Consider the following 15244-nt stretch of genomic DNA (forward strand, 5'->3'; position numbering starts at 1 on the left):
AGATTTTCTGATTTCCAAATCCTACACTGAGTATCTCACACATTTATTAGATTTTTTGAAGGTATTATACAAAGCTGAAAGAAGCTGAATGTGTGTGTGTGTGTGTGTGTGTGTGTGTGTGTGTGTGTGTGTGTGTAGGTACTGACATTCCAAAACCTTTTTTTATACAAATATTTTATTTAAGGACAGTTTTAGATTTATAGTAAAATAGCTAAGATAATACAGAGTTCCCATATACCTCACATACCCAGTATCTAGTTTCTCCTAATACCTTTTTTTTTTTTTTTTTTAGTTGTCAATGGACCTGTATTTTATTTATTTACATGTGGTGCTGAGAATTGAACCCAGTGCCTCACACGTTAGGCAAATGCTCTACCACTGAGCCACAACCCCAGCCCCTCTCCTAGTATCTTATGTTAGTTTAGTACATTTGTTATCATACTAATGAACTAGTAGTGATAAATTATGATTAACAGAATTCCAAATTTTATTCAGATTTCCTTAGTGTTCCTTAATGACCATATTCTGTTCCAGGATCCCATACAGGATACTTCATTGCTTTTAGTTGTTATGTCCCTTTAAGCTCCTCTTGGTTTTGACAGATTCTACCCCCAACCCACTGCCACTGTATTTTTTTTGAGGCCTGGTCTTACTATGGTACCCAGGCCCACATCAAATTCCTGGGCTGAAGCCATTCTTCTGCTTCAGACAGTAGCTAGGACTATAGGTATAGACCACCACAACAACTCTTTAATTTCTTTTATTTTAATCTTTTTTTAAAAATGTTTTTTAGATGTTGATGGGCCTTTTTAAAAATGTATTTATTTACATGTGGTGCTAAGAATTGAACCCAGTGCTAGGCACTACCACTGAGCCACAACCTCAGCCCTTTATTTTAATCTTTAAGGCAATCCCTTCCAATCTTTTTTATCTTCTCCAACAGTTTTCTTTTATCTAACCCCAGTCCCTTATAAATGTTTTTTGTTTTTTTTATTGGTGCTGGGGATTGAACACAGGGCCTCTCTTGCTAAGTACTTGTTCTGTCTCTATCTCCCTAGTCCTCTATTAAACAGTTTTTAAAGAAAAATCGTACTTTTCTCTTATTCTTTTTTTTTCCCCTCTATTTTTCTTCATCAAGTAATCATACCATCTTCTCAAAGTCCTCAACTAGCACATTGAATAAATATAACTTGGAGAATAAATCTTGTACCCTATAAAGTCAGACTTTGGGAGGATTGTACGCTACCATTCCCCCTATGGGAGAATTTTCACATTACTCCTTAGCTCCCACCCTGACTGAGATCCAGCTCATTTCCATTTTGCATTCTTGCCTGATGCTACTAATCTGTACTGCTGCAACTTTCTGTTTACCCCTCTCTTGTGGCACTTATCATATTGTAATTCTCTGTTTACCATAAATCATGTTCCTTAAGTTCAGGTATTCTTTCTTCATTTATATGCCCTGTTCCAGGACAGTTATTATAGATGGCAGAAAAATTAGTGAATGCTATGTGTTGGGTTACAATAACAAAACATCTTCATTTTTGAGTGGAGAGGTACTGGGCATAAAAACTAGGGGCACTTTACCACTGAGCAATGTTCTCAGCCATTTTAATGTTTTTTGTTCGTTTGTTTGTTTTGGTACCAGGGATTGAACCTGGGGGTGCTTCACTACTGAGCCACATCCCCAGCCCTTTTTTATATTTTATTTTGAGACAGGGTCTCGCTAAACTGCTTAGGACCTCAGCCTCCTTAGATACTGGGATTATAGGAATGTTTTGTTTTGAGACAGGGTCTCACTGAATTGCTGAGGTTGGCCTCTGGCTTTTGATCCTCCTTTCTCAGCCTCCTTAGTCATTGGGATTACAAACATATGCCACTTTTCCCAGCAGAACACAATGTAGACAAAATGAAAAGATACTGTTTTGTAGTGTTTTTTCCCCACATTTTAAATTGGTGCATTATAGTTGTACATATTGATGGGATTTGTTGTTTTGTTCAGTTTTTTAAGTTAACCATTGTAAAGACTCAGTATTTTTATATTATTATTTTGCGGGGAGGTACTGGGAATTGAACTCAGGGGCACTCAACCACTGAGCCACATCCCCAGTCCTGTTTTGTATTTTATTTAGAGACAGGGTCTCACTGAGTTGCTTAGTGCCTCTCAGCCCCTGGAGCCACTGGCATTACAGGTATGCACCACTGTGCCCAGCAGTACTTTCATATTCTTGCTCTTGCCCCCACCCTTCATATTTCTAGTCCTTTAAAGTGATTTGTGTTCTACACATTGGGCCTCTTAAGGTTTTTTTTTCTTTTTTCTTTTTTTTTTTTGTGAAGTGCTCTTATCCAAACCTTTTGGAATAACTTCTTGTCATAAGTGAGGAAACTTTGTGCTAGCTTTGTCTTTAATTTTTTAGAATATTGTGGTCCTCATTTATAAAAATACATTATTAAACACAAATAATAATAATATATCTGGGTGCCATGGCACATGCCTGTAATCCCTGTGATCTCATTTGGTCCTCATTTATAAAAATACATTATTAAACAAATAATAATAATATAATATCTGGGTGCCATGGCACATGCCTGTAATCCCTGTGATCTCGGAGTATGAGGCAGGAAGGAGGATCTCAAGTTCTCAGCAGTACAGCAACGCCCTAAGCAATTTAGGGAGACTCTGTCTTAAAAAATAAAAAGGAGTGAGGATGTAGCTGAGTGGCAAAGTACCCCTGGGTTCAATCCCCAGTACCAAAAATTTAAATGTTCAGGCTACATTGTAACAATTGAAAAAATGAGAAAATTTCTTAACTCTGTTTCATTTCTTAGAAATAATCATTTTTGTCAATTGGTTACCTTTCAGTTTTATGGTAAATTTTAAAATTTAAATACTTGGAAGAAAGCTTTAGAAATGTTGAATATGAGTTTATTTTCATTTTTGTGTTTTTTAAAATTAAATATATAAACTTTTTTCAAGCATTATTTGAAACGTTCCCAGCAAAGTTGAGGGGAAAATAGAGTTCCCATGTATCTAATCCCTCCTTTACAAACATAGCCTCCCCACCCCAGTCATCCTGAACATATGTTACAGTACATTTGTGTATTTGTTACAATAAATGAACAATTATAGATATTTCATTATCAGTCAAAATGCATGGTCTACTATAGGTTTTATAGTTCTGTGGGTTTATACAAATGACATGTATCCACCATTATAGTATCATAGAGAATAGTTCCACTTCCCCAAAAAACTCCTGTGCTCCACCTATTCATCCCTTCTTGCTCCCCCAAACCCTTAGGAACCACTAATGTTTCAGTAAATCTTTTTTCTGGTTTCATAGTTCTACCTTTTCCAGAATGTCATATGTAAATTGTAGATTTTTCAGATTGTCTTGTGTAGTGTGTGTGCTGGGATTTGAACTGAGGACGACCTCTGTACATGCTAAGCACATACTCTTACCACTGAGCTGCACCCTCAGCCCCTGTTTTTCTTTTATATATTGTGCTTTTGTGTTTTGTCTAAGAAATCTTTGCTTAGCCTAAGGTCACAAAGATATTCTCCTATATATCTTCTTGTAGATTTTTTGTTTTTGATACTAGGTATTGAACACAGATGTGCTTTATCACTGAGTCACATCCCCAGGGTCTCACTATGTTGCTTAGGGCCTTACTAAGTTGTTCAGACTGACCTTAAACTTGCAATCCTCCTGTCTCACCCTTTGGAGTTGCTGAGATTACAGGTGTGTGCACTGCACCCAGCTAGAATCTTTATTATTTTAGGATTTATATTTAGGTCTACAATGCATTTTTTTTTGTACCAGAAATTGAACCCAGTGGTGCTTAACCAGTGAACCACATCCCCAACCCTTTATTATATTTTATTTAGAGACTGGTCTTGCTGGGTTGCTTTAGGATCTTGCTAAATTGCTGAGGCTGACTTTCAAGTCAGGATTCTTCTGCCTCAGCCTCCTGAGCCACAGGGATTACAGGTGTGCCACAGCTCCTGGCATTTTTTTTTTTTTTTTTTTAACGTCTGCTCTGAGGATTGATTCCAGGGCCTCACACATGCTAGGCAAACACACTATCACTGAACTACATCCCCAGCCCAAATTAATTCTTTAAATTACAGTTTATCCATCATTTGACCCAGTTATCCCACTCCTCATATCTACCCAGAGAACTTAAAAGCAGCATACTGTAGTGACATAGTCTCATCAGTGTTTGTAGCAACTCAATTTACAATAGCTAAGCTATGGAACCAACCTAGGTACCCTTGAACAGATGAATGGATTACAAAAAAGTGGTATATGTACACAATGGCATATTACTCAGCCATAAAGATGAAATTATGGTATTTGTTGGTAAAGGGATGGACCTGGAGATTATAATGCTAAGTGAAATAAGCTAATCCCAAAAAACCAAAGGTGGAATGTTCTCTCTGATATGCGGATGCTAGCACAGTAAGGGGTGTGGGGAGAGATTAGACAAAGGGAAATGAAGGAAGAGGAGGGGAGATGGGAGTAGGAAAGACAGTAGAATGAATCAGACACAACTTTCCTGTGTTCATATATGAATACCTGACCAGTGTAACTGCACATCATGTACAACCACAAGAATCGGAAGTTACACTCCATGTATATATAATATGTCAAAATACACTCTACTATCATGTATATCTAAAATAATAAATAAATTATGGTTCATAATTTTTAAAATTTTAAAATTGTTTCTTTAAATTGATAGGGAAACAATTTAACAATTGTTAAATAGATAATCTAGTTCTAGCACCATCTGTTGAAAATGCTGTTATTTCTTCATTAATTTGTCTTTGTACTTTGTTGAAGATTAATCATAAATCTGTGCCTTTTTCTAGACTCAAACTGTATCATTTATCCTGATTTGTATTGTAGCTGATAGATCTAGAATGATTTGGAAACCTACCTAGCTGTGTTTAGAAAGTTAAGCATCTTTAATTTGTTGACTGTAAGCATCTTTAACTTGTTACCTGTAGGATTTTTTAAAAGCAACTTTAGGCTTACTAGATTTTGCTAATGATTCATTATCTGTTTGGAAAAATGGGTGATTTGTGTGTGTGTGTGTGTGTGTGTGTGTAGCAAGGCTAATCTTTGATGTTTCCTAGAAGATGCCTATTTCCTTTTCTTCGTATTTTGTTTTGTTTTGTTTTTGTTTTTGTGGTACTGGGGATTGAGCCCAGGATTGCTCTACCACCAAGCTAAATCCCCAGCCCTGTTTTTTGAGAGGAGGGATTCTGGATATTGAACCTGAGGCCTCTTGGTGTGCTAGGCAAGCAGCATTCTACCATTGAGCCCCCAGCCTTCCCAGCCCCCTTTTAAAATTTCATTTTGCACCTGTGTACCTGATCTAATAATTTTTTTCTTTTTCTTTTCTATGTTGGGGCTCAAACTCAGGGCTTTGTACCTGCTAGACAAGCACTCTACCATTGAGCTATACTCCAGCTCCTAGTTGTTAATAGATTTTTTTTTTTTTTAAGTCTAAATTTGTGCTGAATGTGATGGAGCACCCCTGTAATCCCAACTACTTGGGAGGCTGAGGCAGGAGGATCTGAAGTTTTTGAGACCAGCCTCAGTAATTTAGTGAGATCCTGTCTCAAAATAAAAAATAAAAAGGGCTAGGGATGTGGCTAAATGGTAGAATGTCCCTGGAATCTCCAGTACTTAAAAAAAAAAAAAAAAAAAGTCTGATATTGGGGTAGTATTTTGTTTTTTCATTGAAAATGAAAAGTTTAAAATAACCCCTCATTTGATTACCTTATTAATAATTTTGATATTTATTGCTTTTGTAAAATAACTGTAGTCTTGTTTTTTCAGGGTAATCACTTTGATCAATATGAAGAAGGACATTTGGAAATTGAACAAGCATCACTTGACAAGCCTATAGAATCGGTAAGATGATCAGTGCTAAATTTTGGGTGTTAGCCAGTTAGGTAGTGTTCGTGTGACACTTGATGTGAGTGAAGTTAACCTTATTAATAACTGATAGTGTAGTTAGTTAGAGATATTTTTTTGCATGCCTTGCAGCAATCAAATAAGAGTTTGGGATGTGATCTAATATTTAATATATTGGGAAATTAGTCCAAAACATAGAGAAACAAATTAGAATTTTGATGGAAATATATCATTTGGCCCATACCAATATTCTGATAAAGATAGTAAGTTCAATTTTAGTGTTTTTATGAATTGAATAAAGGAGTAAAATGTATTTTGATCCTTTAATACCTTTCTTGGATGCCCAATCATGTGTGATATTATTAGAAGCAGTTAAGAAATAATGTAATTTTTTACCAAACTTTAGTAAAACATGGTAAACATGGTCTCTGTAGCTTAAGATATGTCTGTTTTTTTTTTTTTTTTTTTTGGTCAAATGTTAATTGTTAATTATATTTTTCCACACTGCTTAGTTTGGGACATTAATGATACCAGCTAGTAGAACAAGGAAGTTTACTTTCCCTATCTCTTAATTTAAAAAGAAATCATTTAATTTTTGAACATTATATTTATTTTGAAAAACCCATATTTTAAAATAACACAATCCAGGGCTGGGGAGATAGCTCAGTCGGTGCAAGGCCCTGGGTTCAATCCCCAGCACCACAAAAAAAAAAAAAAAAAAAAACCACAGTCCATTGTTAAAAATGTCTAAACTTGTCATTATTGTCAGCATTTAATATATGTGCTTAAGTGTACATAATCAATAAGGGCTTCATTGAGTTATTGGTAAAACCTAAATGGGGAAAAATCATCAAAGAGGGAATCTTAATCTTTATAGCAGTGAAGACAAACCCCCCTCTCCCTTTAAGAAACACTAGCTTTTTTTCCCTTGAGGGAAAAAAGGCAATTTAGAAAGTACAGAGTATAAATACTTATAACTTTAGCTTTTTCTAAATTGTAGCATAGTAAAGGATCAACATATATTTATGTTCCTAATTAGGTTGGTGTTATGTGTGTTTGTGTGTGTGTTTAGATGTTTACAGAAATTTACACAACTTGGGGTGTTCGACATTTTTCTTCCACAGCAGTTGGCCCATATTAGCTAAGCAGCCATGATCTGGTTTGTATTGCACGGTCTGCCTTTTTTTAATTTCTTCTCTAGGGTTTCTTTCTCCCCCACCTCCCCTTCTTATTTCTGTCCTTCTGGTCCAGTGAACACTGCGTATAGTACCTTCTGTCTTAATGTGCTGGCATGATGCTAGACTTAGGCATGGCAGTAATTGATGACGCATGTGATAATGCTGCAGAGGGAGAAGTCACATCTTATGTGCTGAAAGTCCAGTCTTGTGTTTTGACATAAGGATAAAATGCCAAGCCCACTTTGCTAAGTTAAAACTCACTGAAGTTTATGCCTTATTTAATATCATTTTGGGACTTATGAGGAAGAATTTTATAATGACATCAGTAGACATGATCAGTATCTTGTACTTGAGAAATAATTTTTCCAATTTAAAAGTGTTTCTTTGGGTCAGAGTTCAAGAACAAACTATCAGTAGAAAAGCCCCAGTACCATATTCTATAAGGTGTATGATTGGTTAATATTCTTATATAAACTATAATTCTATGTTAGAATTTTATATTCTATGTTATATTCTATATTCTGACTTGGCAGTAGCAGGAAACTTATTGAAATACTAGACTGAATTTGAAGCCTAGTATTCATTATTACTGTACTCAAAAAAGTTTTTAAAAAACATTAAGTGATATTTAACGTTTTGTAATAAAGCTGTCTTTTCAGGCCACAAAACATATTTCTATGGCACATAAGGCTAATGCTGTTTTGCCTCACTATGTCCAGGATTTTTTTTAGCACATCATAGGGAAAGCACTGTTAGAAGACAGTCTGAGTAATCATTGTTGAATAATCTCAATGAGGAGGAGTAGAACTGATGTATATACCTCATTTATTATATACCGATATCTTCTCCATTTGAAGTAGCAAATAGTATAGCACTCAGACTCGATATTTAATTTTTTAGTAAATAAACGTATGTTCAAAAGTGTTTATTATACTAATAAAGTGTTTCTAATGAAAATTTACTCCTAAAAGCATATAAACATATGCATTATTTGTGATGTGATAGGTTAAGCAGTAGTTATAGCTTCATAGCCTGTATTGTGTTAGGTAGTTATAGCTCATAGCCTATATTGTGTGAAATGGGATTCACAAGATAAGGAGGGATCTTATATCTGCTACCTAATCATATGTGTATAAAACTTAAATTTGAAAGGACTCCTGTGATTGGCATCAAAGTAGGTAGTATTCCCTCCACTTTTTCTCCACCCCCCCCCCCCAAAAGAAGTCCCCTATTATAAGGAATGCCCACCAAATAATAAGTATATATTGCATTATATGGCTGGCTGGCTATATCGAGCTATTTTGTTCTTAGGGGGAAATGTTTCTAACACAGAAAAGAGACTCTGCTGAATTAAAATCTTTCTCTGCAGCAATATCTATTGAGAGGTGCTGACTGTTTTGCTACAGCATGCAACTCAAAAGTGGCTGGAAATATGCAGCTTTGGGAGTCTACAGATCATTGCAGGAGCTAAAGGTCTAGTCATTTTTTTTTTTTAACAAAGGTAATCTGCAGCAGCTGGTAACCGTGGAAGTCTCTGCACAGGTTTGTGCCAAGAATATGCCCGTGTGAAGGGTTATTGTGAGTATAGGATTAAGGTCTTTTTGTTTTGTAATAGGGTAAATTTGATGCAAATTAGCAAGACGAGAAATGAGATTCAAAGATGTAATAATGCATTATGTTTTTAGAAAACTTAGATTTTTAGTAAAGCTTAGATTTCTTAGATGATACAGGTATTTCAGTTTTAATAGACACATGTTAAAAACACATGAAAATCCAACCTTCGTTAAGTATTTAATATTTACTGTAAAGTTCTATTTTCCTGTCTTTATTTTAACCAACCAACTATCCTTTGATGAAATTTCTGGTCAAGAGTGAAACTCTTTTCTAAGAGAATTATAAAAGAATTGCTAGACAACTTGATTATCTGAATTAAACTAAAAGTACAAAGTATTATTTATCCTTATTACAAAATCTTTTTTGAACTCGAATTTTAAAGTCATTATTGCTTATGACGTTTAGATTCCAGCCATTGTAATTATGACCTCCACATATTTAAAGATAAAATATTTAAAAAACAAAATTTTATCTAAAACCGTATCTCAGTGTGTAGGATTCCATCATAGTCTCAAGAATTGGTTGGTATGATTTAGGATGTCTGGTTCTTATGACTGTAGTTTGAAGGTGTGAGAAGTCAGATGGGGGAATAATGTTAAGTTATACAGGTGGCAAAATGCCTGTTTCATAGACTTAAAATATGCAGTCATTCTTGCAGTTGGAAGTGCAACTACCAATCAGCATTAAAATCCTGGCTTAATAGTTGTCAGGTTGATTGAGTAGATTTTAAAAATTAGTTTAAGTTCAAATTCTAGTTGCCCATGTTTAGTTTGCTTGTCTAGGGATTTAGAAGTATATGTATAGTTGGATTTTTGTCATGTTGCATTATCTGTTTAGATCTGTGGACTCCACTAGTTCCAAACTGTAACTCTGTAAGACTGCTGATTTGACATTTAGCAGTGACCATATGTGGACTGCACTATAAATGTGCTTCTTGGAGCTGAATGGTGTAGCATTACTATATGGCTTTTCTCTCTAGTCTTCATTGTATCATCTGTAGTGAGCTATAGATTTTTTTGTTTGGGGAATTTTTACAACCTGTTGTTTGCATGGGTTCACCTAGTAGCATTTGGTTCTTGCTTACACAGTCTTTGATACACAATCAGCAAAGCTTACAATCCACTCAAGAGACTTGCTATTTTTGTCACTATTGAAAATAAATATGCTAAAGTTTGTAAATTGAGTGTGACTGTCATCTAAAAGAAAATGCAGTGTGAAATTCATCTAGTCACTGACATGCCAGTAGTATAAACTTTCTTTTGAAATATGATAGTATTTCCTTGTATAAAAATATGGAGTCAGCCCCATACAATAAAGTAAAATTTTATCTTTGATTTGGCAGGCTCCTATCATACATGTTGGTGATACTTTTGCCAAAATGGTCCTTATTACTGGTAGTATACAATTACATGGAGCAGAGAGAACTTCCTAGGAAAGTTTTCTACTTGATAATTAATAGAAAAAAATGTTGAGGAATGACAAATAGTTAATGAATGGCCCCCTTCCCACCCTGACTACTGGGGATCAAATGCAGGGCCTCAGGCATGCTAGATGAGCACTACCACTGAGCTTCCTTCTCCCCTCATCCTACTTTTTAAATTTTATTTTGAGATTGAGTCTTGCTAAGTTGCCTCGGGTGGCCTGTAATTTGCTATCCTCTTTTCATAAGCCTTCAGAATAGCTGGATGACAGGTATACACTGTCATACCTGGCAAGTTTTCTTTTCTTTTTTTTTTTTAATTGCTGATACTGTTTTTATCATATTGGTAGGTTTTTATGATACACATTTCTTGCTTTCAAAGATTTTCCTGTTTAAAAGTTGTATCTCGGGCTGGGGAGATAGCTCAGTTGGTAGAGTGCTTGCCTTGCAAGCACAAGGCCCTGGGTTTGATCCCCAGTACCGCAAAAAAAACCAAAAAAGTTGTATCTCTCTTCTCACCTAATAGAGAAGAACAAATGTTGGAAATATGCCCCCCGCAACCCCAGTACTGTGAATTTAACCCAGAGGTGCTTTACCACTGAGCTGCATCCTCAACCCTTTTTTTTGTTTTGTTTTGAGACAGGGTCTTGCTCAGTTGCTTAGGATCTCAATAGGTTGCTGAGGCTGTCCTTGAATTTGTCCTTGAATCCTCCTGCCTCAGTCTCCCAAGTCATTGGGATTACAGGCAGGTGCCACCATACCCAGCTTTGAAAGTGTAGCATTTTAATTGAACATTTAAATTGGGGGTGGGGGAGCCAACTGAGGTAAGCTTGGTGAAAAAAAAATTGGATTTTCAGTTCAGCTTCATTATTTAACCACAATTAGAAGAACTTTATTTCCAAAGAGCATGCCACATAACCACCATTTTGAATCTTGAGTACAGAATATAACCAATAGGTGGTTTATGGGAACTCTGTGAATCATGTGGAAAACTAACTTTTTCCTATTACCCTTGGGCAAAATTCTGTTGCCATATTAATTATCTTAAAATTAGGATTTCCTTGCAATTTTGTTAATAAATGAAAACTAATAAAAACTAATTTTTTTTTTTTTTTTTTTTTTTGAGACCCCCATCTTGTCATTTTGCCTAGGTTGGTCTTGAATTCTTGAGCTGAAGTGATCCTCTTACCTATGCCTCTCTAGTAGCTGGAGCTACAGGCATGTACCATCATTCCTGGTTGGTTTTTAGTCACTATTGTAGTGTCTGAAATAGTAAAGAGGTAACTTTTTTTTTCTTTTTTTCCTTTTTTTTCTTTTTATATTTCCCTAATAGTTATTATTTTAGAAGTAAATTTAGTACATATTGCCCTTATTCTATCTAGATTACCTGTTGGAGCTATAAATTATTTGTGCCAGTTTACTGCTATCAATAGCATCCAGGAATAATCAGCAAAATCACGTCTAAACAGAGAGAATAGATGACTTTCAGTAGGCTGGTGATTGACTCCCTTTTTATTTATTTATTTCTTGAGGATACCAGAAATTGAACCCAGGACCCTTAACCACTGAGCCATATCCCCAGCCCTTTTTATTTTTAATTTTGAGACAGGGTCTCTCTAAGTTACTGAGGCTGGCTTTGAACTTCCAGTCCTCTGCCTCAGCCTCCCAAGCCACTGGGAATTACACTTGCACCACCATGCCTTGCTGAGTTCCTTGTTTTCTGACTGAAAGTTTTTTATTTTTTTAATTTTTTTAGATGTCGATACACCTTTATTTTATTCATTTCTTTATAAGTGGTGCTAAGAATTGAACCCAGTGCTTCACACATGCTAGGCAAATGCTCTACCCAGCCCCAACAGTAAAAGTTTGGATCATTTCAGAGGTAGAAGAGTTTGCTTTGTTTGTTGTATCTTATAAGTTTTTCTGGTGCGTATTCCCTGTACTACCCATATGCATTGTTTTTGTGTTTTTGTTTTTTGGTTCCAGGGAGTGAATCTAGGGGTACTTAACCACTGAACCACATCCTCAGCCTTTTTTTTTTTTTTTAATTTTGAGACAGAGTTGCTTTAAGTTGCTTAGAGCCTTGCCAAGTTGTGATCTTCCTACCTCTCTCATCCTCTGGAGCCGCTGGGATTACAGGCATGTGCCACCACACCCAGCTCCCACTGGGTTTTGACAATTGTTATAAAACTTTCTTTCTTTTTTTTTTTAAGTAAGGAACTATCCTAAATATTAGCCTTTTCTGAAGAGTCACAGCTGCTTTTTTCTCCCTCCAAAAGCAGGTAGTTAAAATAATAAGAAAGATCCAGGTTTTCTGTATTAGTCATTCATTTACTCAAGGACATTGGTGAGTAGAGGAGGTTCTGGGAGATGTGTCTGTTTCTGTTGCCTTCATTTTAAGCAGAAGGACTAAGGACTTAGAGTGATATGTTAAATATTTTAAGATAGTCCTGAACATTTCATTTCCTATTCATACTTAGGGAGCAGGTTTAATTTTTTTAAAAAAAAGTTTTAACCTAAGTTTTAGAAGAGAAATGTCACTGTCGTTTTGATCAGTAGCTTTTCTTTTGAGAAGATGACAGCCATCCTCTTGAGTGGTTTTGTAAAAGTGGTGCTAATGTGTATAACTTTAATTTTTTTCTTTTTTCTCCCTTTCCCTTTAACATTTGCTTTTCCTTTCACTGTTGTCAGTCACAACATGCTGCTCTTGAATCTCTCAGCTGGTCTTGACTCGTGAATTTACTTATGCTTTCACTCTTCTTTAATAAATACATTACTTGCAAGCAGTGAATTGAAAACAAGACAAAAAAAAAAAAAAAAAAAAAAAAAAACGACCATTAGTGATCGGACAGTTTCTTACTTTGTGTTACATTTAACTGTTCTTTTGACAGCCCAGTTTTAAAGCCAGGTTCGTATGGAAATGCTTTCACTCCACTTGCACTGCTTTTGGAAATAGCATACTGCTTCATCTGTCTGTTTATTTTAGTGCATTCATAATATAACACAGTCAGCATAATGTCTCATCTCCACTTAGCCAAATTTTTTTTTCTTTTAAAAAACAAAACAACAACAAAACAACAAATTGGGGGGGCAACAATTTTTGTCAGCATTGTTTAATACCCAAGTCTTAGTGTCAGATATAGTTATAGCATTTGTCTAGTAATAGATTAAATAATAATTCAGTCAGTTACAGAATTTTAGTCATTCTACTGTTCTTATCCTTTCTAGAGTTTTCAGTTATAGAAATTATGATAAGAAATAAAGATTTTATATGCAGGTAAGTTTGTTTCCATATTAAAACCATAAGGGCCTCTTTACCTTTCCATTTTCTGCTATACTTACCGAGATTTTTTTTTTTTTTTTTTTTTTTTTTAAAGCGGTGCTGGGGATCGAACCCAGGGTCTTGTGCTTGCAAGGCAAGCACTCTACCAACTGAGCTATCTCCCCAGCCCCACTTATTGAGATTTTTATTTTAATTTTTTTGTGGTGCTGAGGATTGACCTTGTAATGCTAGGCAAACATTTTATGACTGAGGTACATTTCCAGCACTTAATTTTTCTTTTAATAATAAAGTTATTTATAAATAGTTAGACACACTTAGTACTGGGTTAGGGGATGCTTTTCCAGGCAATACAGGATAGAAGGGAAGCAGCAACAGGGTTGATTAAGTTTTATGATGTTTAATGTGAAAGTCTTCTCTTGGGGTTACACATACCATAGTGTTTTCTAATTCTTTAAATTCTTAGCAAGAATAATTTCTAGTTTCCTTTTGTGTACCACAGTTGCTTTATATGTATGTAAATGCATATAGGAACAAGTTTTTCTTTATAATTTGCCTTTATTTTTTGTTTTTAAAAGTGTCCTAATCTCTCTCCTCTATCAATGAAGTAATCAACTCTTCAACTCACTTTGTAGTTTACATGTTATCATGAAATTGTGGAAGGAAATTGCTCCTTTAACAACAAAACTCCCCAAAACCAAAACAAACAATAGAGAGTCTTTTTTTTTTTTTTTGGCAGGGGGGGGTGCGGGGGGAGGTGCTGGGGATCGAACCCAGGGCCTTGTGCTTACAAGGCAAGCACTCTACCAACTGAGCTATCTCCCCAGCCCCTGGAGAGTCTTAATTTCTAACTTCCCACAAGTGAAGATAACATTCAGATAATGTTTTTCTTCCCTCTGTGACTCCAAAAACATTTTATCATTGAATTTGGAACTGGAAGAGAAACAGTTTAATATGAATCGTTTAGTTTTAATGAGAGATTTGTGATTTTGTTAGATTTGTTAATAGATTTCATGTAAAAAAAAAAAAATAGATTTCATGTAATGTGTGTTTATTTCCAAATGGCAATACTAGATTAATACCATAAATTATATTAAATGCATATTGAACATTTTGTGTATACACATATGTATACATGTACACACATACATACATAATACACATGCAGTTTAGGAACTGAGCCCAAGGACTTATGCATGCTAGACCAAGTATTATACCACCAGCTACATTGCTAGCCCTGGGTTTATAATTTTTAAGTGTTTTGTTGTTGTTGTTGTTGTTTTTGGATGAGTAGCATCGGTTTTTCTTAGTATAGTCAGTGGTTGTTCTAGCTTTATCTAAGTACTTTATAGTAACTGTAAAAAGCAGAGAATTGGACAGAGGGCTATAGAAGTTGCTTATACCTTGATCCTTTAGGCAAAAGCTGACACTTAATTGTTGTTTCTGGAACCTTTTTTACAATTTACATTGAAATAACTTTTCTGATTTCTCCTAGGAAGATGAGACATTATGTATGTTGGTTTTTTTCCCCCTACATGCACTAATGGTTCTTTACTGTTAACTTATTGCTAGGCCTGTTTCATTCTAACATCTTAGCATTTTTGTTAGACTACATGTTGAAATGCATCACTCAGTCTGTGCTTGAGCTCATTTTATTTTTGTTTAATCAATTTAATTTCTTGTTTACTAACCTCACTGTTTTTTCAGTTTAATATTGGCTGCATGCTAGTTAAATATTTATATTTTATATTATATATATTTACAACACCAATCAAGTCTAGCCTGGATTTGCTGATTGTTTTTTTCATTTCTAGTGGTGGGGTAG

At 35.2% G+C, this 15244-nt stretch overlaps 1 protein-coding gene across 8 annotated transcripts in view; it reads left to right on the forward strand.

Moving 5' to 3' along the window:
• Window positions 1–15244, forward strand: part of GPATCH8 (G-patch domain containing 8) — a 90634-nt gene that overhangs the window by 16652 nt on the left and 58738 nt on the right. For 2 of the 8 annotated variants that reach the window (XM_079133992.1, XM_079133990.1), the window contains exons 2-4: window positions 5850–5924; window positions 7052–7086; window positions 13031–13047. Coding sequence is in view for 2 of the 8 variants with exons in the window: in XM_079133987.1 (XP_078990113.1) it covers window positions 5850–5924 (75 nt within the window). In the remaining 6 variants the exon portion in view is untranslated. Of the gene's footprint in view, window positions 1–5849; window positions 5925–7051; window positions 7087–13030; window positions 13048–15244 lie in introns of those variants that run through there. The other 6 variants (XM_079133991.1, XM_079133989.1, XM_079133987.1 and 3 more) reach the window with 4 other exon arrangements.

The sequence above is a fragment of the Sciurus vulgaris genome, assembly GCF_902686455.1.
Source record: "Sciurus vulgaris genome assembly, chromosome: 3".
NCBI lineage: Eukaryota > Metazoa > Chordata > Mammalia > Rodentia > Sciuridae > Sciurus > Sciurus vulgaris.